This window comes from Plecotus auritus (genome assembly GCF_963455305.1).
Source record: "Plecotus auritus genome assembly, chromosome: 2".
Lineage (NCBI taxonomy): Eukaryota > Metazoa > Chordata > Mammalia > Chiroptera > Vespertilionidae > Plecotus > Plecotus auritus.
Genome location: NC_137771.1, coordinates 17703005 through 17730225, shown reverse-complemented (window position 1 = coordinate 17730225; position 27221 = coordinate 17703005). Strand labels below are relative to the sequence as shown.

Genomic DNA, 27221 nt, shown 5'->3' with positions numbered 1-27221 from the left:
GAACATCATAGAGATGGGCTGCCTACTGGGGATCAAGCCCACAACCAGGGCATGTGCTCTGACTGGTGATTGAATCAAATGGTGACAATTTGGTTCCTAGGTCCTCAACCGCTGAGCCACACCCACCGGTCAAAACTGACTGTTTTCTAAGTTGAAGGGGGTATTAGGATTTACTGGTGAACCAGCAAGGAATAAATGAGAAAAAAACCACACCAATGATTATACTTGACTCAATATGAATTTTTATTAACACACATTTGTCAAAGTCTGTACAAACCAAAACATTCCTGTTTTAAAATGTCCATTATCACAAACATACAAATAAACAAAAGGTGTTACCAAAAGTTAGCTACTCAATTTCATGGTAAAACAGTGTCATGATTTTTAAAAAACAAAATTGCAAGGCTGAGGTTTCTTCCTTCCCTTTTTAGAACTTGTAGAAAGTTAGAAAATGCGTGAATTTGCTTTATATTAAGTGCCAAGATCTTAAAAAAAGATTTAGTATAAAATATGCTTTTATATTGTCACTTCATGTAACAGAATTTCTCAAGTCTTTAAAATTAAGCAAAAACCATGACTGTAACTTTTTTTTACAATCTTTTCCCCACAGTCAACATATATGCATTTGAAAAATATTATCTGACAGTTTGTCTTTACCTAAAAGTTTCTCATTCAAAAAGTTATAAAACTATTTAGCACTGCCTTTTCCCTTGCTTGGAAGGAAAAATTACATCCCTTACTAGAGTGATATAGAAACAGCATGGTCTATTGTTTCTCTTATCAGAAGGAAGCCTCCCATTTCCACATCTGTCCCATTATACGCATGGATCCACTTGTGAGAATGCTATCACACTGCTAAGTGTTTGCTTCTAGGAAATGCCTAGTAAGTTAAACTTCCTGCTACAATATTGGTAGCCTGAGGTACAAATGTCATCTCCCCTCATGATTACCTCTAACTCAAGTACCCCCCCGCGTTAATGATTCCAAGATAGTAGGTTTTACTGTATCATGGCACACTACATGCCTCTAATTTCTTTCACAAACATCATAGAGAGGACCTGAGAGTAAGGCGAGCAATGCAAACTTATCCCCTCTCCTAGGAAAGTAAAACCTGCTTATTGGGTCAAGAAGAGAGAATAGGACATGAACAATTCTGGCTAAGACCAAGCTGCTTCTGAGAACAGCACCTGTTTTCCATGCATTTCTGTTAAAAGCAGGGAGTATATAGGCTGGAGAAGGGGAGGAGGGGAGATATCATTTCTTTCAACCAGACTCAGGAGTTCACACTTGAGCAGCTTGTACTGACCCCCAAAAAGCTGTGATATCATTTCTTTCAACCAGACTCAGAGTTCATACTTGAGCAGCTTGTACTGACCCCCAGAAAGCTCTGTAGTTTAAATATTATCCCATTTTGAATCTGCTCATGTAAAAAAAATGTTCTCTGACAATGGCCAAGTATGACAACTGATATAAGCAAGTAAGGGTTTTTGGTTTTTTGTTAAAAGAAGTGGCTGTGTGAGAATTTAAAATCAGTCACATAAAAACAATCAGGAAAGGGGTGGGGGAGGGAAGTGTCCAGTACAACCTGGACAACCTTTCTTTCTGCCCTTACTTATAAAGACAGACCATTCAAATCTCTGCTACCTCCCTAAGTATCTTCTTACATGCTCTTCCAAGAAATCCTCCAAAAGGCACTTAACTCCATACTTATGCACTGAATTGTTTCACCTTAACAATCAGTTTTTAAGACTCCAAGGTAACAAGAAAGAAAAGATTTGATTCTTTTACTAAAAGCTAGAGTAGGACTTTTTAAAAAAAGAGGCATCACTTTTACAAGAAGAACAAGCTAGGCTACCATTATTCCTTTACCAAGAAAAAAATTTTTTTTAATAAATAAAATTCTGGCTATACATAGTACAAAGTTCATACATAATATATCTGGAAATAAACCCAAGAGTATACCCTGAAGCAAAAAGTTTATTGGAGAGAAAGCTTCGTCTATTATACCAAGTCTCAAGGTGGCAGTTTTCAAAGTTCAGAGGGTGGCAGTGATATGAAATTAATGCCAGACTATTTGCTCATGGGTATGGCAGGATGCAACGATGGACAAAAAAAAAAAAAAAAAAAAAAAATCATTCTGCACATAACACTGAGCAGTAACCACCACAAAAAATAAAAATAAAAAAAATAAGAAGAAGGAAAAAGTAGTAGAGAGAGAGACAGAGCTAGTAGTACTGTGAGAAGGTGGGGGAAAGGGAGGAGAGAGGATTGGGAGTGTGAGAGTGAGAGCAAAAGAGCCTGAAACTCCAAACATTCAAGCATGCAGTCATAACACAGTGAAAACCAGGTGTTTCCGTTCAGCCCACTGCAATCACACAAAGGCTAACCGTAATAAAATAGAGATTTCTTAAGAAAAGTTGGAGTTCCCAAGTTGCCAACCCTAATCCAGGAACCCATTTGCTGTTGCTGGGAACCTCCTTGTGGTCTCTCACGGAGAGGTTATAGCTCCTGACTTCTCCAACTTCTTGCTCTTGGACAAGGCAGCTGCTTGCTTCAGAAGCTCTCTGTTTTTGGCCTTAAAAAAAAGAGTGCAAGAAGGATGTTTTAACAGGATCGGATACATTTTCCATGCAGATGCAGGCAGATGCAGAAGGTCAGAAAGAGATGAACATATTTTAGAGAAAACAACAGCAAGCTCTAGAGCTACGTTTGGGGAAAAGAAGGTATTTGCTGGAGGTTAATCAATATACTCCAATCTCCTGGGATCCACCATTACAAAAGGATGTTTTATGCAACACAAACAAGCCATGGAGTGCCTTACTGTGCTGGATAAACAGAATTTATAATTCAGAAATCTGGAATTACATCTGCTTTATCCCAAATTCAAAGAAAATATTAATTCCTCTGTTTTTGAGGGGAAAAGATCAGAACACATCTAAGAATGAAACAATAGAAGACATGTATAAGGTGGATTAGACCTGTCCATACTTGGAGAAAAAATAAATCTAAGAGATGATCACTTAAAATGTAATCAATTAAACACACGAGTTACCACATAAAATGAGCAGTCATCACCTGCAATTGTTCTGTGACTTCTTTGTGGGTTTTCTCCATTTGGTTCATTTTGACTCTCATCTGAGATTCTTGGTATTGAAAATCAGCCTTCAACTCTGTGATCTGAGGGAAAAGGCAAAGTAACCAGAATAAATTTCTGTGCAATAAAAAATGTTTTGTTACTAGAGAACTAAATAGTACCCCAAATGAATAAAGTCCAGGGCTTTCCTGAAGATCCATACCTAAATCAAAGCCAGAGAATTCCATATCCTATTTTTTCTAAAGATTTCCTGAAAATGACACAAAATCCTGTAGTAGCATTTCTGATATTTAACCACTAGCAAGTTTGAAAAATTTCATGTATATCTCCAAAAAAATTAGTGATTATAATACACTTTGACACTTTTTCTTAAAATATGTTTTCATTGATTTTAGAGAGAGAGGAAGGGAGAGAAATAGATAGAAACTTCAATGAGAAGGACATCGACTGGCTGCCTCCTGCGTCACCCACTACTGGGGATCAAGTCCGCAACCCGGGCATGTGCCCTGACCGGGAATGGAACTGGTGAACTCTTGGTTCTTGGGTCCATGCTCAACCACCAAACCACACTGGCCAGGCTGACTGATGATTTGAGAACATCCATGAGAATAATAGCTGCTTCCATGTACTGAATTTTTACCCTGTTCCAATAAAACTGATTAATTACTTCATTCAGTACTATGGTAACCCTTTGGGGAGTAATATTCTTCTTCCCATTTTATAGATGGGAAAGCCAAGGCTTAGAAAGGGCTAGATAACATAGCCAAGATCATATAAGCTAGCAAGTAACAGAACTAAAATTCAAACCCCAGGCCTTCTTCTGTTGACTATGTCATTCAAGGAGCACAGAGAAAAGCTACTTAAATCAGAGAAATCAGGTGTAAGATGAGTTCTGAGGTATAAGCAGCAACTGGAACATGAGGAAAGGAGGAGGGCACCTAAGCAAAGGGTACAGCAAGGGCATAGGCAGAGAGTGTGAGATGACTGAGAGCTTGTTCTAATGACTGATGTGCATGGGGAATGACAGATGAGGCTAGAGATAGGGAGGCAGGACATGAAAGAGCCTGCATTCCAAGCCAAGGAGTGTGACCTTGATCCTGAAAGGTTTAGGGAACAATCTACTATTTTTTTTTTTTTTTTTGCTCCTTTTAAACCCTAACTTTGCAAAGCAGTAGAAACAAGTGTTTGTTTTGTCTCTATTTTGCAAAAATCCTCTTATGTGCCATTCTGATCTAGTCCATGAAGAAAATATACTTGAGTCTACTTTCATCTGACAGTCATGCAGTAAAGTGGGAGAATACTGGTCTCTTCCCATGAATCTCCATCTTACTGGAAGAAGAAAGCACAGCACAGTAGAAAGAACGGTACAGTGGGAATGACTTGAGTTCATTCCTTTGCTCTGCCATTTACTTAAGTTATGTGAATTGGACACATCATTTACTTGCTTTGGATCCATTTCCTCATCTGTAAAATGAGGTACAAATTAGATTGAAAGACTGCATGTGAAGGTTTTAATGTTATAAATGTCTTTGTTAGCCCCTGGAATGAGTAACAGCATTCCAAACCAGGCACAAGATAACATACAGGCTCAGGGAAAAAACAGCTAGTTGAAGGAATTGGAATCCTAAGAGAAAACATATTGGAGGCACTCTTCATCTATAAAATGATAATGATAATTAATAGCCCTGGCCGGGTAGCTCAGTTGGTTAGAGTGTCGGCCCAATTAGCCAAGGCTGCAGGTTCGATCCCCTGTCAGGGTATATACAAGAATCAACCATTAAATGCATAAATAAGTGGAACAACAAATCAATACTTCCCTTTCTGTCTCTCAAATCAATAAATGAAAAATTTAAAAGACTTCATTAAAAAATAAGATGGTAATAATAATTCCTACCTTAAAGGGTTGTTATGAAGATACATTAGATAATATATATAAAGTACTTAGAATAGAGTCAGGCCCATCGTAAGCATCCAACAGAAGTTAGCTATTATTATTTTCATTAATATATTAAGGCAAAAATTAGATACTCTCGAAGAATGTGCAAATAAGAAATACTAGACATGAATCAGAACAAGGATGGAAAAAGTCCCCTTAAAGAGTAAGGATGACTCATAGAACAAAATAATACTTTACTGGAGGTATTAACGTTTTGTTTTTTTCAAATATAGAATGCTTCATGAATTTGCGTGTCATTCTTGCACAGGGCCATACGAATCTTCTCTGTATCGTTCCAATTTTAGTATATGTGCTGCCAAAGCGAGTACAGTGTGTTTAAAAAGTGAGTCACTCAGGAAGAGAGTTGTCAGCAATGGAAGCAAAGTGACACAAGAGTCATAAAGGAAGGCCTACCTGAACACTGTCCAGGGAGAAGGGAGACCTCGCCCACATATTTTGAGTATTACTGTCCCACGGACATGCCATCCCAATAACAGAGATGGAGGCATCAGGTTCTCTTAGCCTGAGAGCATTAAAAATTCCAATTACATAACTACCTCCTCCTATCCCAATTCCATGCTCATTTAGCACTTTCTGATTACAACCTTCCAAGGAAGCTCATACTGAGAAAAATAATATTCAGTTACATGCCGTATTGTAAATTAAGAGGGAGCACTGTGGTTTTATACATTTTCTCTGTAAGCCTGGTTAACACAAGTTCTCCCTGACAAATGGAAGCTTCCTCCAAATGCTGTGAAAATCAACTTTCTAAACCCACTTGAATGAGGTGGATCCATTACAGTGATACCATGCCATGAGTTATTTTGGCAGACAACAAACCTCTCCCCAGGATATCCCAACCTTGCCACTGGATCTCTCTCAAAGCATCAATGTTAAGTACCCAACTAATAACAGTTAAATAGAGTTATTTAGCATCATGCCCTATTCCACATAGCTTACCCTGTCATCATTCTGGCCTGAGAGGCACTAATTAAATCATACCTTCTTCTCTTTCTCTAAAATCATTTGATCTTTTTGATGCAGCATCTTCTTTAGAGTGGCCACTTCTTCCTTCAGTTGGGCAATGATGACAAAGTGGTCAGTGCCTGGTGAGTCCAGAGCCAGGTCTGGGGAAAAGCTGAGTAGAAAAATGGATAGAAAAAAATCATAACTTGGATGGATAAACTTTTTTCTTTCTGCCCCCCTCCCCCTCTTAATTTTTATGAGTTTGAGTCAAACTGAAAATACACCTGGAAGCAAGGTCCCAACAGACTGAGATAAATGCTCAGCAATTTTTTTTTTCTACCTGAGGACACATTGTAGGCCACTGACTGCAAGCTCAAGGGAGAAGCACTATTTGAATTCCCAGCATTAAGCACAATGTTCCACACACATCAGACTCAACAGCATTTGTTCAACTGTGCAGCCAAGGTGATAATCAGATAGCCAAGCTACAACCTGCAGCATACCTGCAGCATTCCTGCAGCATTTCCTCTCACATTCAGGACTAAAATAAATGCCATTTCACAAGAGCCAACCTATTCTGTTTCAGGTTCACTGAAGATCCCCAATTATTTATGGGTAATGTCATCATTTTTTGGTGATTAGATAATTTCCCTAGAATCTGGACCAAAGATCAAGAAGTATAAGCACATGCATTTTTCTTTAATGCTTCCCATAGAGCTCCTCTTTTGATTCTCTGTTTTCTGCCCCAAAGCACTGTGATGTGGTACAGCTGCTAAGAAGCTGCTGCATTCCATCCCAGGAATGAACAGTCAGTCCTTTCAAAAAATGATAAAAGAAGATGAATTTAATAGGAAGGAAGCCAATTTTCCCTACACTACAACTGGTCTGTTGACTGACACTTCCAATATCAAGAATTCTGTGACTTTTGTTGTTGCTGTTCCACTTATTCATGCATTTATTGGTTGATTCCTGCATGTGCTCCAACCAGGGATTGAACCCGTAATCTCACGATATTGGGATGATGTTCCAAGCAACCATGCCACCTGGCCAGGGCATGAATTCTGGACATTTAGTTAGGAAAGGAACAAAGAAGTGGCAAACTCCCGCATCAATCTCAACCTGGGTTTTCAGCAGATTCCTCCCACTAATACTACCTGAGAAGTTAAAATCAATGATGCCAGTTGTTAAAAAGACACCTTGCAGAGGTAATAAGAAAGAGTAAACTTCACAGACATTTTGTACCCCATTAAATAAGCAAAATTCAGCCCTGGTAATTCTATATGCTGGTCTGTTCCCAAATCTACCACTGGCTGGAAGGGAGAACTGAGACTGGGAAGACTCTTCAGAATGGAAATTATTTCAAGGATTCAGGGAACAGTGTATCAGATGGTAACACTTCAGGATGCTGGGCCCATGAAGAAACAAAAAAATGGTTAGGTCTAATACTCTGTTGGGAAGCAATCCACTGCACCAATACAGATGGGACACTCTAGGTTTTAGGACAGTGCAGCCTGTAAAAGAAAGCATCGTTGAGCCGAAACCGGTTTGGCTCAGTGGATAGAGCGTCGGCCTGCGGACTGAAGGGTCCCGGGTTCGATTCCGGTCAAGGGCATGTACCTTGGTTGCGGGCACATTCCCAGTGGGGAGTGTGCAGGAGGCAGCTGATCGATGTTTCTCTCTCATCGATGTTTCTGGCTTTCTATCCCTCTCCCTTCCTCTCCGTAAAATATCAATAAAATATATTTAAAAAAAAAAAAAAAAAAAAGAAAGAAAGCATCGTTGAGAAGGAGGGATGAAAGGCATAAAAAATACGTTTAGACAGGCTTAAAATGAAACAAAAATATTTAAATGCATCTCCTTCTCTCCTGATCTAGCATCTGCATTGCACTGTCTTTCTGTAGGCTAAGGAAGCCTGGATCATCCCTTCGACCAGTGGTCGGCAAACTGTGGCTCGCGAGACACATGCGGCTCTTTGGCCCCTTGAGTGTGGCTCTTCCAAAAAATACCACGTGTGGGCGCGCACGTAGAGTGCCATTGAAACTTTGTGGCCCATGCGCAGAAGTCGGTTTTCGGCTCTCAAAAGAAATTTCAATCGTTGTACTATTGATATTTCGCTCTGTTGACTAATGAGTTTGCCGACCACTGCCTTAGACTGAATAACACTCCCTTAACTCTAACTTGTCTCTGCCCTGCCTCTCAAGACTGCCTCCTATCCTGCCTGGAGGAAGCTACAGGCACATATCATAATGAAAGGCATCCAGCTGTTGACTTCTTAGAATTAGTGTGGTGAGTTATTTGTGGGTTGCAGAATATGATTGCTATTAAATACAGTTATATGTTCCTGCCTATTATTTAATAACAAGGTTAGATTTATAAATAAATATCAGTACTGCTTATTTATAAGATATCAAGTGGCTGGTGTAGTGACCCTAAGAGGTTCACTGAAAACCATACATTAGCTCCAAGCACACCCTAAAATATATTCCTGTTTCAGGAACTGTGTATGCATTTCAAATGGAAGCATGCACACACACTCCAATTGGCTCACCTGTCTCCATTGGTTGTGATTGACTCAAACTTGGACTTTTTCTTTGGGATTTCATTTTGAATTGAAGACGTAGAAAGTGTTTTCTGGCTTTTAATGGCAAAAACAGAGAGATACACGTTAGAAATAAAAAAAAAATAACAAAATATCACAATGAAAGTGACAAATGGGACCAATAAGAAAACAGCTCTTCTTTGCAAGAGCTATTTATTCTTGATTATCAAAATTCACCAAGGTGTTGATTTCATAGGTCCTGGATGTATGGGTGGTTGGTTTCCACAGGCCCCCCAAATTCTTAGCCTCAATTAAATATAAAATTAATACCTACCTTATTAATTACGGAGAATAGTCAATAAAACTCAGTAAGAAGTATAAATCTATCTTACAGTTTAAAAAGTACTTTTACACTGGAACCAAGATGGTGGCATAGGTAAACACCTAAACTGCTGCCTCGCACAACAATTTCAAAACTATGACTAAAAGACAAAACGGACATCATCCAGAACCACAGGCAGGCTGGCTGAGTGGAAATTCTACAACTAGAAGGAAAGAGAAAAGCACACCGAGACTCAGAGGAGCTGCAAAAGGCAGGGGTATGGAGATGCACGCGCGCGGAGAGGGCGGGCAACTGAGTACACGGCTGGCTTTCTCAACCGGGAGGGAGACAAAAGCTTCTGACTGCTCTGAACTCCAGTTCCGGGCAAGACTCTGGGGACCCAGACTCATACGGGGTGAAACTGGACTGTCAGGAAAGAGAAAAGCACACTGAGACTCAGAGGAACTGCAGAAGGCAGAGGTACCAAGGCATGCATGCAGAGCGGGCGGGCAACTGAGTATACGGCTGGCTTTCTCAACCGGGAGGGAGACAAAAGTTCCCAACTGCTCTGAACTCCAGTTCCGGGTGAGACCCTGGGGACCCAGACTCATTCGGGGAGAAACTGGACTGTCTGGCAGCGGGCGGAACTCGAGGGCGGCTTCCTCTCAGAGGTGCTTGCAGCAATTACCACGGGACACTGAGACCCAGGGGCCTCTTAGGGCAGGGCTGACGGGAAGCCAATGCTGTCTGCTCTGCCCTGAGACTCCGCCCCATCCAAGCTGAGCACAGAGGCTTTTGCAAGCCTTGTCTCATAAGGGTGTCTCCAGCACAGAAGTTCTCCCAGCGTAGACAAAGCTGATCCTCACAGCCAATTGGCCTGGAGGTCAATTCCTCCCAGTGATACCAACAACAATCAAGGCTTAACTACAAGACTATGCACACAGCCCACAAAGGGGTGCACCAAGAGTGTCCACCTCAGGTAACTGGGGAGGCTGAGCCACTGTGCCCTAGAGGACACCTACCACACAAAGCTACTCTACCAACTCAGGGAAGCAGCGAAAATGCGGAGACAAAGAAACAGATCACAAATGAAAGAAATGGAGGAAAACAAACGACTGGATATAGAGTTCAAAACCACGGTTATAAGGTTTTTCAAGAACTTTCTAGAAAAGGCCGATAAATTTAGCGAGACCCTCGAGGATATGAAAAAGGACCAACTAGAAATTAAGCATACACTGACTGAAATAAAAAATAATATACAGCCCTGACCAGTTTGGCTCAGTGGATAGAGCGTCAGCCTGCGGACTGAAGGGTCCCAGGTTCGATTCCAGTCAAGGGCATGTACCTTGGTTGCGGGCACATCCCCAGTGGGGGGTGTGCAGGAGGCAGCTGATCAATGTTCCTCTCTCATCGATGTTTCTAACTCTCTATCATCCCTCTCCCTTCCTCTCTGTAAAAAATCAATAAAATATATTTAAAAAAAAAAAAATAATATACAGAGATCCAACAGCAGACAAGAGGATTGCAAGAATCAAATCAAAGATTGGAAATACAAAGAAGCAAAAAACACCCAACCAGAAAAGCAAAAAGAAAAAAGAATCCAAAAATATGAAGATAGTGTAAGGAGTCTCTGGGACAACCTCAAGCGTACCAACATCCGAATTATGGGGGTGCCAGAAGAAGAGAGAGAGCAAGATACTGAAAACCTATTTGAAGAAACCATGACTGAAAACTTCCCCCACCTGGTGAAAGAAATAGACTTACAAGTCCAGGAAGCGCAGAGAACCCCAAACAAAAGGAATCCAAAGAGGACCACACCAAGATACATCAAAATTAAAATGCCAAGAGCAAAAGACAAAGAGAGAATATTAAAAGCAGCAAGAGAAAAACAGTTAGTTACCTACAAGGGAGCACCCATACGATTGTCAGCTGATTTCTCAACAGAAATTATGCAGGCCAGACGGGAATGGCAAGAAATATTCCAAGTGATGAATAGCAAGAACCTACAACCAAGATTACTCTTCCCAGCAAAGCTATCATTCAGAATTGAAGGTCAGATAAAGAGCTTCACAGATAAGAAAAAGCTAAAGGAGTTCATCACCGCCAAACCAGTATTATATGAAATGCTGAAAGGTATTCTTTAAGAAGAGGAAGAGCCGAAACCGGTTTGGCTCAGTGGATGGAGCGTCGGCCTGCGGACTGAGGGGTCCCGGGTTCGATTCCGGTCAAGGGCATGTGCCTTGGTTGCGGGCACATCCTCAGTGGGAGGTGTGCAGGAGGCAGCTGATCGATGTTTCTAGCTCTCTATCCCTCTCCTTTCCTCTCTGTGAAATATCAATAAAATATTAAAAAAAAAAAAAGAAGAGGAAGAAGAAGAAAAAGGTAAAGATAAAAATTATGAACAACAAACACATATCTATCAACAAGTGAATCTAAAAATTAAATGAATAAAAAATCTGATGAACAGAATAAATTGGTGAATATAATAGAATCAGAGGCATAGAAAGGGAGTTGACTGACAATTCTCAGTGGGAAAGGGGTGTGGGGGTGCAGGAAGAGACTGGACAAAGGTCGTTACACCTATGGATGAGAACAGTGAGGGGAGGGTAAGGGCAGAGGGTGGGGTGGGAACCGGGTGGAGGGGAGCTATGGGGGAAAAAAGAGGAACAATTGTAATAATCTGAACAATAAAGATTTATTAAATAAAAAAAGTACTTTTACATTCAATGTTTCATATACTGTGAGGTATATGCAAGATATTACTTCTACTTTGCAGAAACTGAGGCTCCTCAATGTTAATGAGCTACCTAAGAATATACACTGAGTGTCCAGATTATTATGATCTCTGAATGCATAATAATCTATAATCTGGCCATTCAGAGTGTGTGTGTGTGTGTGTGTGTGTGTGTGTGTGTGTATGTATATATATATATATATATATATATATATATATATGAGTCCCAGTGCATGAATTCGTGCATGGGTGGGGTCTGGCCAGCCTGGCCAGGGGGAGGGGACATGGGCAGTTGGCTGGCCTGCCTGCTGGTTAAACTCCTGGTAGAGGGGACAATTTTCTTATTAGCCTTTTATTATATAGGATATACACTGAGTGGCCAGATTATTATGCGTTCAGAGATCATAATAATCTGGCCACTCAGTGTATAGCTAGTTAATAGTAAAGCTGGGACTAGACATCAGGTTGACATATTTGAACTCGTTTTTCTTCACTATGTCTCTGTGAATCTACTGGTGTCTGAGTCCCACAATAATGCTAAAAATCAGTTTTAGCTGTAAGTAATAAGTTCATCCTCTAAAACTGATTTGCAATCCTTTTGCTTTAATAGTTGTCCAATTGCTAAGCTTAAAGGATACTTCAGACCCTTTCTCACTTGACCTCTTTCCAATTATCTGACACCACCGACCATGCCATCCTTTTATTCCCCAAACTTTATTAAGGAATAAGTGACAAATATAATTGTATATATGTAAAATGTACAATGTGATGTTTTGATATACATATACATTATGGAATGATTACCAAGATCAAGATAATTAATACACCCATAACCTCACATTGTTAACTTTTATTTTTTTTATGATGAAATGCTTAAGATCTACTTTCAGCAACTTTCAAGTGTATAATACCATATTAATTATAGTCACTGCTATATATTAGATCCTCAGAACTTATTCTTCTTATAACTGAAAGTTTGTACCCTTTGACCTATATCTCCTCATTTCCCACTCCTCCAGCGCCTAGCAAACACCATTCTATTCTGTTTCTATGAAATTGGTTCTTAATAAAAGATTCCACATAAAGTGATACCACACAGTCTCTGTCTTCCTCTTTTTTCACTTAGCACGATACCTTCAGGTTCATCCATGCTGTCACAAATGGCAGGATTTCCTTCCTTTTTATGGCTGAACTAGAGGCCCGGTGCACAAATTCATGCATGGGTGGGGGCTGAGACTGCTGGGGGGAGGGGCCGTGGGAGCTGGGGCTGGCAGGCCCCACCCTCAGTTGGGGTGGGGGGGCGATTGGGGCAGGGCTGGCGGGGGGAGGGGCTGCGGGATGTTGGCCAGCCAGGGGGAGGGGCCATGGGAGGTTGAGGGGGCCGACTTGGGTGGGGGCCCCAATCAGGCTGGTTGGCCCCCTGCAGGGCATGTCATAGCAACTGGTCATTCCAGTCGTTCCAGTCATTCCGTCATTCTGGTCAGTTGCTTGGCTTTTATATATAGATAGATAATGTTCCATAAATATACCACATTTTCTTTATCCACTCATCTGTTGAAAAACATTGAAGTTGTTTGGACATCTTTGCTATTGTGTAAAACGCTGCAATGAACTGGAGCTGCAGATCTCTCTCTGAGATACTGATTTTATTTCCTTTGGATATGTACCCAGAAGTGACTGCTGGATCATATGGTAGTTCTATTTTCAATTTTTTGAGGAACTACCATATTTTTTGCCACAGTGGCTGTATCAATTTACATTCCCATTAACAGTGTATAAGGGTTCCCATTTCTCTACAATCAGACCAACATTTGTTATCTCTTGTATTTTTTATAATAACCATCCTAACAGGTGTGAGGTGTTATCTCATTGTGGTTTTGATTTGCACTCCCCTGACAATTAGTAATATTTAGCACCTTTTCATGTATCTATTAACCATTTATATGTCTCCTTTGAAAAAATGTCTATCTGGGCCCTTTATCCATTTTTAAATTGTATTCTTTTTTTTCTTCTTGGCTATTGAGTTGTATGTCTATATATTTTGGATATCAAATATATTCAGTCCATCCTTCTTGAATGCTTCTAGAGTTTTGTTCTCAGCCTCCAACATGAGTTATATCAGTAACTATCGATCATAATGTTGGAAACAGTGTTCCTCAGATCACCTACATAAGAATCATCTGGGATATTTATAAAACAATGCAGATTCCTGGATTCTATCCTAGATTCTACTAAATTAAACCCTGGGGTGGGACCACAGGAATCTGCATTTTACATAACCTCTATTCTCACGGACAAGTGTAACTAATGGCCCATATCCAAACTTCTCTTCTGAGTTATAGGCTAAATTCCCACTAAATAATTCTTTTTAATGCTTCAACAAACTCACCTTTTCAAAACTGAACTTCTCTTCTCCCCTTCCTATACTCTCTGTCAGTTAAGAATCTAAGAAACCTGAGAATTATCCTTTACTCACCCAGTTCCTGCCCATCTATATGTTCATCAAATTATCTAATTCTCCCTCTAAAGCAGGGGTGAGGAACCTTTCTTCTGCCAAGGGCCATTTGGATATTTATAACATCATTTGCGTGCCATACATAATTATCAACTTAAAAATTAGCCTGCTATATTTGGTCAAACATTTAATTAACTCATCCCTCTTGCCTTGGCAGGGCCAGACCAAATGATGGGATTGGGCATTTCCCACCCCTGCTCTAAAGTAGCTTCATGAATCTGCCTCTTTGGAGCCACTGCCTCAGTGAAGTTTGTGTTCTGTTTTTTAAAAAATACATGTTTTTATTGATTTTAGAAAAAGAGGAAGGAAGGAGGGAGAAGGAGAGGGGGAGAGAGAGAAACAAGAGAAACATCTATTGGGGCTGCAGGAGAACCAGCAAACTTGGTGCATGGGACGCTCAACCGAGCCACAGTGACCAGGGCCTCAGTGAGGTTCTTGAATTAACATCTCTCACCTGGACTTTACAAAAACAAATAAACAACAACAAAAACTTAACTAGCCCCCAGTCTTTTTTTCCTTTAATGTATTCTCCATAATAATCAGGGTTAATTTTTTTATTGACCCCATGATTAAGTTCATGTTCCTTACGAGATCTGCAGAATCCCTTTTCCTCCCATTTCCCAGCTCCTAACAATAAGCTTCAATAACATAAAAGGATTTTCAATTCACCAGAGTTCCACGTAGTTTCACATCCTCTATGTCTTTGTGCAAATGCTATTCCCTCAGCCTAGAATGCCTCAGCCCATTCCTTATCTGATGATTCTAACATCCTAAGATAAAGCTCCAACACCAGCTCTTCTCCCAGCCTTCCTTGCCTGACTTCCTAAGGCAGTTATTTACCACTGCCTCTCATGCCTATATCTTGACGTTTCCACTGTGGAATTAATGTTTCCATGCTTCCACAGAACTATACTGCAATGATTTGATTACAGGTCTGCCTTCCCTACCAGACTGCACACTTTTGGTGAGAAGCATGATTCCTTTATTCATCTCTGCATTCCTAGCAGAGTCCCTGGCCCATGAGAGTACTTAATGTTTGCTAGATGAATAAATAAAATCATACTAGTAATAATAAACAAGAGTAACTAAAATGTATCAAATGCTTCCTATATGCCAGTTATAAAACTAATCAGTATGCATGAACTATATAATTTATCTTCATAACAACTCCATGAGGTAATGCTATTATTTCTCTCATTTCACAGATGAAAAACTTGTCCAAGTTCTCATGTAGAGAACCTGGAAAAGCCATGATTCAATCCAGAGCCAGAACTCTTCACAACACTACCAGGAAAAACCTAGAACATCTATCAACCTCCTGGCCAAACAGCTGCATCCTTCAGAAAGTGGCATGACCAATCTTCCAGGGAAATAATCCACTCTAAGGGTGAGGAGAACATTACATGTGAAAGTGGAGTAAGTTCTACAAACCCTTCAGACACAATACAAACCAAGTCAGAAATTCTGACAACTCATAAAGTCTCTGTGGCTCTTGGAAAACATATGAATTATAAATATAAAAAGGAGATTCCTCCATAGACTAGTAATTAGAGAGAGAAAAAAAAAGAAAAATATATACATAATGGTATCTTCTATGGCTAATTGTGTGAGCATTACATCTGACCTATCAGCACCTCTAGGCCTATATTATGCATAAGGGGGTTACCTGTTATAATGGCTGCCACTACTCAATCGACTGTACTGCTCCTTCTCCTGGTGGCTGGCCCGGGAAGAGCTGCTAAGGTGCTTCCTCTGCTCTTTGGTCTTCTGAAGGACCCGTTTGTATGAAAGTGTGCACAGCCAGCACAGCAATTTCCCATCTACCTGAAAGACAAGGAGACAAAGATAAAGAAGATGAAACAAAGTACATGAGAGAACATGAATATAGGGAGCTAGAACCTCTGAGCTAAGTCCAGCTCTGCCATTTATGAGCTGTGTGAACTTAGGCAAGTCACTTGAGCTCTCTGGGGCTCAATTTCTTCATTTGTAAAATGGGGGGGTTAATAGGACCTACTTCAGAGGGCTGTTGGATTAGTGACATAATGTGCATAAAGCATGGTGCCAGGCACATAAAAAAAATTGCTTAATAAATATGAGTTGCTGATTTTATGTATCTTTTTGTTGGGTTTTCTTCAACTTAAATAACAGAGACCAGAGGAAAGTTCCAAGAATTTTAAAAGATACAAATATCTCCATGGTGCTAGTTAGGAAAATTCAGCAGAAAGAAGACAGGAGATAAAACGTAAAATTTATATTTCAGTTTTAGTACCTTATAAATGGCTCACCAAATGGTATGCTATATATCTTTTCTCAGATAGAATATCTCCAGAAAAAGACCAATAAACGAGTAGATTCGAGGACCCAGTCCCTGGTAGTAGCACTCTGAATTAGAAAAAGTTAGTCCCTTTGAGCAGAAACCGCTCTGTACCAGGGAGAAGGGCACAGGGCTAGGAAAGCAGAAGGGCTTCCAAAATCCTCTGAAGCTGGGGTGCCCCTGTGCAGCATTAACTGAAAAATCAGTTGTGGGAATTCTAATGTAATCCTATATAATAAAGAGGTAATATGCAAATTGACCATTACTCCAACACACAAGGTGGCCGCCCCCATGTGGTCAAAGATGGCCACCACAAGATGGCCAACAGGGGAAGGCAGTTGGGAGGGACCAGGCCTGCAAGGGAGGGAAGTTGGGGGGGGGACCAGGCCTGCAGGGGAGGGCAGTTGGGGGTGACCAGACCTGCAGGGGAGGGCAGTTAGGGGCGACCAGGCCGACAGGGGAGGGCAGTTGGGGGCGACTGGGCCGGCAAGGGAGGGCAGTTAGGGGCGACTAGGCCGGCAGGGGAGGGCAGTTAGCAGTTGGACATCCCTCGAGGGGTCTCAGATTGGAGAGGATGCAGGCTGGGCTGAGGGACACACACACCTCCGTGCACAAATTTTGTGCACCAGGCCTCTAGTATAATTAATAATATAAGTACCAATTGAGTTATATTATGTGCAAAGCTCAAAATTAAGTTTTATATACCTATCTCAATAAAATCTCCCTATGTCCCTGTCAACTAGCTATTATTATTCCCACTGGAATGATGATTAAATTGATGCATATCAAGACTAACTTGCCCAGACCATTCAGCTAGCCCAGGTCTGAGGTACTGCAAAACTTGTGCTCCAACTATTATTATATGATTATTAACTCAGCTTCTGCAGTACCTTGATTCAGGGAAGAGGTGCCCTGGTTGGTAGGCAGGAGTATTCTGGTCAATGGAAAGTTATATTCTCCCATAGTAAATTTGGTTAGCAGAAGTCAGCTCTTGAGAGCCTAAGCATCTTAGAAAAGCACCTTTGGACACTGAAAAATAGTTTTTGTACTGAATTTGTTAAAAAATATATATATATTTTTATACATTTCTTTATTGATTTCAGAGAGGAAGGAAGAGATAGAAACATCAATGATGAGAGAGAATCATTGACTGGCTGCCTCCTGCACCCTCCCCACTAGGGAGCGAGCCCACAACCTGGGCACGTGCCCTTGACCAGAATCAAACCTGGGACCCTTTAATCCACAGGTTGACACTCTATCCACTGAGCCAAACCAGCTCGGGCTGTACTGAATGTTTTTATTCAAAAAGTATTTATTGAAGGAAGCAGATTGGTGGTGGTTGCCAGAGGTAGGGTTGGGAGGAGGTGTAATGGGTAGTCAAAAGGTACAAACTTTCAGTTATAAAATAAGTCCTGGGAATGTAATGTACAGCATGGTGACTACAGTTAATAATACTGTATTGTATATTTGAAAGTTGCTGAGAAAGTAGATCTTAAAAGTTCTCATCACAAGAAAAAAAATTCTGTAACTATCAATAGTGATGAATGTTAGACTTATTGTGATCATTTCACAATATACACAAATTTCAAATCATTGTTATACACCTATGACTAATATAATTTTGTATGTCAATTACACTTCATTAAACAATCAGTTCAGTCACTTTTTAAGTAGTAGAAAATGAGAACCATAATTTTTCTAAGTAACAGTAACCTAGAACAGTGGTCGGCAAACTGTGGCTCGCGAGCCACATGGAGCTCTTCCACAAAATACCAAGTGCAGGCGCGCACGTACAGTGTGATTGAAACTTCGTGGCCCATGCGCAGAAGTCGGTTTTCGGCTCTCAAAAAGAAATTTTAATCGTTGTACTGTTGATATTTGGCTCTGTTCACTAATGAGTTTGCCGACCACTGACCTAGAAGATACATATTAATATTTTGGCCTTGCTAGATAAGACAACTAAAAGGGTGAGGAGATAGTTTTCAATAATGTAAAATCTCATCAATCGAAAATCTATCTATTCCATCTATACATATACATACACACACACACACACACACACACACACACACACAGAGAAAGAGAGAGAGCGCACATACTATGTGCCAGAATGCAGAAAATATAGCAGAGAATAAGATAGATAAAGACCTCAGCTCAGTGGATAGAGTGTCAGCCTGCAGACTAAAGGGTCCCAGGTTCAATTCCAGCCAAGGGCACATGCCCGGGTTGCAGGCTCAATCCCCCCCAGTAGGGGGCGAGCAGGAGGCAGCCAATCTGTGATTCTCTCTCATCATTGATGTTTCTCTCTCCCTTCCTCCTCTCTGAAATCAATAATAAAATATATATATAGACTTCACATTCTATGCCCAGCCTCCTCATTGAAATCAATAAAAATATATTTTTTAAAAAAGACCTCACATTCTAGTGGGTGTGGACAAACATTTAAGCATATGATATAATTTATCATAATGTTACATGCTATGAAGACAATAAAACAGGGTAATATGATATAGAGTGACTGAGGGAATTAGTAAAAGTCTTTGTAAGGAAGTGGCAGCTGAGCTGAGATGTGACATAAGAAACCAGTTAAGAGAAGGGTGTATCAGGCAAAGGTGAAAATGAGACTGCCATGTCTGAAGGACTAAAAGGTGGCCAGTATGGCTGGAACAAGGAAAGAAGTGGGGAGTGTGATGGCAGATGAGGTGACTGAGAGTCAGATATGGGCCTTGTAAACCATGGAAGGAGTTTGGGTTTTATTTTAAGTGCAACTGGAACTCACTGGGGGGCTTTAAACAGAAAAACAAACAAACACGCTATGCCATTTTGATTCCACCAAAGTACCATCATTTCACATATAGCTTCCCTTTGTGTCATATTCTTGTGATCCTTAACTTCAACAGATAATAACATTTAAAGAGCCAGACAGTAAGCCTGGCCAGTGTGGTTCAGTTGGTTGGAGTGTCATCCCATACACCCAAAAGTGGCAGGTTTGATTCCTGGTTAGGGCACATACCCAAGTTGCAAGTTCGATCACGAGTTGGGCGCGTAAGAGAGGCAACCGATCAATATTTCTCTTACATCGATATTTCTTTCGTGCTCTCTCTCAAACCAGTAATAAAAACAAACATATCTTCACGTGAGGAGTAAAAATAAATAAATAGCCAGACAATAAAACTGATAGTACGACTCTCTTGAGTCACAATCTCTCTACTTTAGAGTTCTATAGAATTCTGCCAATCACCAGTTCACTTATGTGGGATATTGATCACTATAATTCAGGTTCTCATGAAATACTAACTCATGAGATGTTAGATCTAAGGGTCCACATTTGATAATGGAGTAAACAAAGGCTGAGTATCTTCTTCGAAGTCAATAACAGAACTAGAAGTGGAAGTGAGAAACCTTTCTCTGTTATCTCTTTTTTTTAATGAACTTATTGGGGTGACATTGGTTAATCAAGTTATACATGTTTCAGGTGCACAATTCTATAATACATTATTTCTGTTATAGGTCTTTTTAACACAATTGGCTCACCTTCATATCTCTGAAAGGGAAAAAATCAGGAAAAACACAGAGATTTACCTTCTTTCTGTCATCTTTCCTGTCAAATGCACACTGCTGCTTGCACTGTTCACAAGAATATGGCGGTCCATACTTCTTCTCTGAATTTGTGCAGCGCTGGCATTTGTTACCAATAAATGCTGCAATTATATTGCAATACTGACACGGTTTGGGCTAAAAGAGGAAAAAAAGGGGTCAAGTAAGTATAATATAAAACACCAATGCCTTTTTTAAAGCAATTATTCGTATTACATAGTCATGGTAAAACTTCCTAAGTTTCCTTTTATATTGATGGATCAAGTGAACTCCAGTTTCTAACACTATGTAAACTGTTTTTATGTGAAGGACTATTAATTTTAAAATAAATAAATGTACAAATAACAAAAACCCATTAGTGCATATGCTGGGACTTCTTTGAGAAATTCAACAGAACCAGCTCTTTGAAGAAACCAGCAAGTACTTCCAATTTTCTGGAAAAGGCCTCTTTTCCATTATCTATAACTAGTGGCCTGGTGCATGAAATTTGTGCACGGGGGCTAGGGGGTGTCCCTCAGCCTGGCATGCACCCTCTCCAATCTGGGACCCCTTGGGGGATGTCCGACTGCCAGTTTAGGCCTGATCCCTGCTGGCTCCTAAACGCTCACCTGCCTGCCTGCCTGATCACCCCTAACCACTCTGCCTGCCGGCCTGACTGCCCCCAACTGCCCCCCAATTCCGGCATGCTTGTCCCCAACTGCCCCCCCCGCCGGCCTGATCACCCCCAACTGCCCTCCCCTCCTGGCCTGATCGCCCCTAACCGCCTCTGCCTCAGCCCCGCCACCATGGCTTTGTCTGGAAGGATGTCCAGAAGGTCTCCCGGTCTAATTAGCATATTACCCTTTTATTAGTATAGATAGATAATAAAAGCATAATATGTTAATTAGACTGGATGTCCTTCCTTCTGGACAAAGCCGCAGTAGGCGGGGGCCGAGGCAAAGGCAACAGAGGCCCCAAGCTGCGGTGGTGGTAGGCCGGGGCCAAGGCCCTTGTACGAATATCGTGCATCAGGCCTCTAGGCATTGTATAAACATGTTGGAAGCAATGCCTTCAAGACCATAGTATCCTGCCGAAACCGGTTTGGCTCAGTGGATAGAGTGTCGGCCTGCGGACTGAAGGGTCCTGGGTTCGATTCCGGTCAAGGGCATGTACCTTGGTTGCAGGCACATCCCCAGTGGGAGGTGTGCAGGAGGCAGCTGATCGATGTTTCTCTCTCATCGATGTTTCTAGCTCTCTATCCCTCTCCCTTCCTCTCTGTAAAATATCAATAAAATATATTAAAAAAAAAAAAAAAAAGACCACAGTATCCTGAACCCCTCACCCTGAGAGGAAAAAAAAAAATCACTCTTTAATGGCTGGCTTCGTTCAGTGGTTAGAGCGTTGGCCTGTGCACCGAAGGTCTTGGGTTTGATTCCAGTCAAGGACAGGTACCTGGGTTGCAGATTTGATTCCTGGCCTCAGTCCAGGCACATGCAGGAGACAACCAATCAATGTGCCTCTCTCACATCGATGTTTTTCTTTTTCTCTCTCTCCCCACCCTCCCCACCTCTCTTCCACTCTCTCTGAAAATCAATGGGGGTAAAAAAAGAATAGCTGACTGCTACCAAACAAAGAGGTCAAGTCACAGAATCCATCTTTCTCCTTCTCTTTCCATACTGGTTACTGTAGCCTCTCAGGAAAATTACAATCACAATCCTGAAACAGTGACTATAAATACAGAATTCCTCAAAACTAAGTATTAGCTGAGTTTGAAAATTCAAACACTAGATAAATTTTTATGAGAAAGTATTTACACATAACTAGTTCTTTAATAAAAATATAGTAATTACATTAATAGTCCACACAATGTAAGGTTCCAATAGACCTGAGCACTTACTGTTAGGTACACAGAAAACTACTTACCGTTCCATACAATTGCACATTCTGAGCACATTTCTTGCATATTGTACTGGTTTTACTGTAAAGGAAGAAAGAGACATAAGGCTTCTGTAAGAAAAAAGTTGTTTTAGTTAGGACATCTGAACACTGATTCCTCCTTAAGCCCAAGCAATTTGCTCACTGCTTTGTGCCAAGGTGAAATACAGTCTGGACATCTGGTTATCTGAAGGTTGAGTATCTGGCCAAGAGCTCTTTTAATTATTTTGTAGTTATTAATTTTATTAACTCAGATAAAATGATTCTTTGGTTTAAAATAGTGAGTTATTTATGATTATGACATCTCTAAGTAAAATTATCAGATATGGAGAGGAACCTCAAAAGAATATTATGTTAAAGCCCTGGCTGGGTAAGTTGGTTAGCGTATCAACCTGATATACCAAGGTTGCGGGTTTGACCCCAGTCAGGACACATACAAGACTCAACCAAAGGCCAGGCCGGTGTGGCTCAGTAGTTGAGCATAGACCCAGGAAGCTGGAGGTCATGGTTTGATTCCCAGCCAGGGTACATGCCGGGGTTGTGGGTTCAATCCCCAGTAGGGGGCATGCAGGAGGCAGCCAATCAATGATTCTTTCTCATTATTAATGTTTTTATCTCTCTAGCCCTCTCCCTTCCTCTCTGAAATCAATAAAAACATACTAAAAAAAAAGAATCAACCAAAGAGCCCTGGCTAGTGTGGCTCAGTTGGTTGGAGTGTCATCCCATACACCAAAAAGGTGGCGGGCTTGATTACCAGTCAGAGCACATATCCAGGTTTCAGGTTCGATCCCCTGTTGTGGTGCATGTGGGAGGCAGCCGATCACATTGATGTTTCTCTCTTTCAAGTTTATAAAAAAAATAAAATAAAATACATTTTTTAAAAGAAATGTTATATTAGACTGATTTGGACTAGCAGAAAAGAAATTAATTCTCCTTAGTGCAGATGAATAGTTGAAAAATTTGAGGTTAAGATTAAATATATATGTTTGAAATAGAAACTCAGAAGTTGTATCCATGTTGACCTTTCTTTATCTATGGTCCCCTCTATAAATCCCAGATGTGGCGATATAGATACTATGACCAGATATTTTGTCAATATTTCCAATTTGTCTAAGAATCAAAGACTGACAAAAAATAAAAATGTCCTTTGCCAGAGTTCATACATAATATTACCTATATGCCTGAACTGATAAACCACCTTGGGGGGGGGGGGGAATCATCTTCAAATAAAGTCTAACTCTTCAAAAAGGGATGTACAAACAAGTGATTGATGTGCAAGAACAGTTTAAACAATATTCTGGAGATAAAAATAAAATCACACAAAATTATAACATAGTGAATCCAGCCTATTCACTATGTTATGATTATTTTACTATACAATTCCTATGAAAGTGACCATAAAGTTAAAACAGACAAAAGAAAAACCTCAAAGTAGAAAACATTTAAGTTAAAATAAGACATTCAAAGAAAATATTTTCCAGGGCAACTTTCTGTGATTTTAAGAAGGCAGTACAAGAAGTGAAGTACATTGAGAGACCTCTAAAAAGAGGGTTAGCATCAGTGATTCTGTGATGCTGATATTTTGGTATATACTTACATTTATTATTGAAGAGGTGGGATATATTATCAATATATATAAGTGTCCCTAACATCTTAGAAAACATGCAAAGTAAAACTATTTCCATAGCCGAAACCGGTTTGGCTCAGTGGATAGAGCGTCGGCCTGCGGACTGAAGGGTCCCGGGTTCGATTCCGGTCAAGGGCATGTACATTGGTTGCGGGCACATCCCCAGTGGGGGGTGTGCAGGAGGCAGCTGATCGATGTTTCTCTCTCATCGATGTTTCTAGCTCTCTATCCCTCTCCCTTCCTCTCTGTGAAATATCAATAAAATATATTTTTAAAAAAAACAACAAAAAAAAACAAAACTATTTCCATGATCCATCTTGAATTAATGTTTATGTATGGTATGAATTAAGGGTCAAACTTCTTATTTTACCCCACACACAAAAATTAAAGATGAATCCTAAACCTAAATATAAAAGCTAAATTAAAGCTTCTAGAGTATATTCCGTATGTTTCCATGTGTGAGCTAGCAAATAGGACCAACCATACTTAAGGCACTGTCGCTTACAGCTGCAGTTCCACAAAGGTTGAACTTACTATACTAATAAACCACAAACCACTTTACTGCTATAGAAAAGCACTCCCCCCCCCAAAAGGTGTGTTTATTCATACCTAAGTACCTAAGTATTTTCCACACTTTTTAAAACAAGTTTCAAATGTGAATAGGGCTAACAAATCCTTTTCCAGGATTGCCACATTTCCAAAAGTATCTTCTTTTGGCTCATAACTTCTTCAAACTCTGTATATAGACATACTGGAACATAAGGCTCATGTTTAACTCCTGTGGTTTCTGAGTGTCATAAAGATTATAACCACAATATAAAATGATCAAGGATCTGAAGAAAAGTTAACTTAAAAAATTTAAGCCATCAAAATTAGGCATAACTAGGTGGCTCAGTTGGTTGGATGTCCTCTGGTTTACTGAAAGGTTGCCAGTTGGATTCCCAGACAGGGCACATACCCAGGTAGAAGGTGCAGGAGGTAGCCAATCGATGTTTCATTCTCACATTCTGTTTCTCTCCCTTTACCTTCCTCTCTTTCTAATAGTCAACAAAAATGTTTTCTTAAAAAAAAATTTTTAAACCATCAAAATTAGACATAACTAGGGAACAAGTGTATTTTATACGCATCAATGTGTTATAATAAAAAACTGCAGCCCTAACTGGTTTGGCTTAGTGGATAGAGCGTCGGCCTGCGGACTGAAGGGTTCCAGGTTCGATTCCGGTCAAGGGAATGTACCTTGGTTGCGGGCACATCCCCAGTAGGGGGTGTGCAGGAGGCAGCTGATCGATGTTTCTCTCTCATCGATGTTTCTAACTCTCTATCCCTCTTCCTTCCTTTCTGTAAAAAAAAAATCAATAAAATATATTTAAAAAACACACACACACAAAAAAAAAAACTGCAGCGCTAGCCGGTTGGCTCAGTGGATAGAGTGTGGGCCAGTGGACTGAAGGGTCCCAGATTCGATTCCCACAAAGGGCACATGCCCGGGTTGCAGGCTTGATCCCCAGTGGGGGGCATGCAGGAGGCAGCCGATCAATGATCCTCTTTCATCATTGATGTTTCTCTCTCCCTCCCTCTCCCTTCCTCTCTGAAATCAATAAAAATATATTAAACAAACTGCCGAATCATACTCTGTTTTTTCTTCAGATCACATAAATCTTTTGCCTTTTTTAAAAAAATCCTCACCCGAGGATATGTTTTTTTATTGATTTTTTAAAAAATCAATCCTCATCAGAGGATATTTTTCCTTATTGATTTTTATTTTATTTTTTTAAAATATATTTTATTGATTTTTAACAGAGAGGAAGGGAGAAGGATAGAGAGTTAGAAACATCGATGAGAGAGAAACATCGATCAGCTGCCTCCTGCACACTCCCTACTGGGTAGGTGCCTGCAACCAAGGTACATGCCCTTGGCCGGAATCGAACCTGGGACCCTTCAGTCTGCAGGCTGACACTCTATCCACTGAGCCAAATCAGTTAGGGCACCTTATTGATTTTTAGAGAGAGTGAAAGGGAAGAGAGACATAGAGAAACAGCGATGAGAGAGAGACATCCATTGGTTGCCATCGTGGCTGGAAATCAAAGCCCCCGCCTTTTGGTGTATGGGACAAGGCCCCAACAGCTAATCCATCCAGCCAGAGCTAAATCTTTCACCTTTTACTAAATACTTCCATGGAGAGGAACAAAAAAACTGCAGAATCTGTGTAAAATGAAATTGATTACAAGTTTTAAGAGGAAAAAAGCCTATTAACATTTTTCATGGTCAACAAAAACTGTACCTCTCCTGCTGGTACTCAGTCCTACAGTAGGTGCACTTCACAACAGGGTGTGCAATCCGACATTCCTGAAATGAAATGAGGATATAATTTTAATAGGTGGTCAGAAATGGAAACAGCCTTCGGTACACCCTGCATAGCCACTGTGCTTCAGTGAGTCACTTAAACATTCTGGGTCTTATTTTTTCCTCTGTAATACTGGCATCACTGTCCTGCATTGACATTGGGAGATAAGTCAGACTTTATATGGAACTATTCAGTAGTCATAAACTGTAAAACAAAGGCATGTATGAATAAGCCTAAGACTGGAGTCAGAAGCCCTGGATTCTAGTCTAGTTCTGCCACTACCACTGTGTGATTTTTGAGCAGGTTCACTTGTGAAATGAAAGTGCTGGATTAAAATCATCATTGCTTACGTATGTAAGACTACTGTATAATGTAATTTTTAAAGCCACACAGCTCTTCTCTCCCCTTAAATAGGCAAAGCAGGATGAAGCAACTTAAACGAAAAAGAGAACTTAAACCTTCTAGGGTAAAAACTGACCAACTGCTGGTTAGGATGAGGACCGAGGTCAGCAACTGTATGTTGAGAAAATCATCCTTTTGCTTCGTGCGCTTGACTGTGGTGGGCCTTTTCTAAAATCCTCTCCATCTCTGACTCTGAGACTGGCTGAAAAGTGTCTGGGAGGCGACCGAGTTCGAGACACTCTTCTCAGGCAGCACCCAACTCTGGAGTTAGGTCCCAGGCAGGGCAGGGGTTCCCTCAGCCGGCAACCAGGCGGCATACCACGGCGGCGGGGAAACCAGCCAGCCCAAAAAGGATCTCCAGCGTGGCTGGTTGGGGCCAAGCAGGGGACCCGCTGTCCACTCCCCCGCCCTCCCGGGGTCCGAGAACACCCCGCGGTTGCTAAGCAGCCGAACACGCCGCCAAGGGGGCCTGGACCGGGTCTGGGACTCCCCCACTAGCCCCGCCAGCCCCCAGCGAGAAGGGTGCGGCTCCTCAGCTAGGCGAGCCTGCCACGCCCTGAGCGGGGGGCCCCGCCGGGCCGGGCGTCCCTGCAGACAGGGAGCTCCGGCCCGCGCCTCCAGCGTCCCAGTCCCTGGCCGCCGCCCCGGCCCGCGCACCTTGCACAGCTGCTGCCCCTGAGACAGCGCCTCGAAGGGAAAGCGCTGGTGGCACTTGGTGCAGGCGTAGAGCGCCGCCATGTCCGGCCCGGGCCGTGATCGCTGCCCCGCTGGCTCAGTCCGCCGCTTTATCTGACAGTCTGAGGAACAACCGGGCAGAGGCAACGGAGGCGGCGGCGGCAACGGCGGCAGGCTGAGGGCTGCGGCAGGCGGGCGGGCAGGCGGGTGCGGCCGGACCTGGGCGGGCGCGGCGACGGGGG

General features: G+C 41.3%; 1 protein-coding gene across 2 annotated transcripts; it reads right to left on the bottom strand.

The window, feature by feature from the left end:
• Window positions 1–220: 220 nt before the first annotated feature.
• Window positions 221–27221, bottom strand: FAM76A (family with sequence similarity 76 member A). 2 transcript variants are annotated; one of them, XR_013959867.1, is made up of 10 exons: window positions 26962–27221; window positions 25840–25904; window positions 21920–21974; window positions 20003–20155; window positions 15773–15930; window positions 8545–8631; window positions 6033–6168; window positions 5445–5553; window positions 3076–3177; window positions 2557–2575 (listed from the first exon to the last, which is right to left on the bottom strand). XR_013959867.1 is itself a non-coding variant. In XM_080655041.1 (9 exons), exons 1-9 carry the CDS (start codon window positions 27040–27042, stop codon window positions 2489–2491), a joined length of 924 nt encoding a protein of 307 aa, XP_080511167.1. In that variant the 5' UTR covers window positions 27043–27221; the 3' UTR covers window positions 221–2488. The 2 variants fall into 2 exon arrangements, 1 of the variants encoding a protein (XP_080511167.1); XM_080655041.1 differs by lacking the exon at window positions 5445–5553 and having other exon boundaries at window positions 221–2575.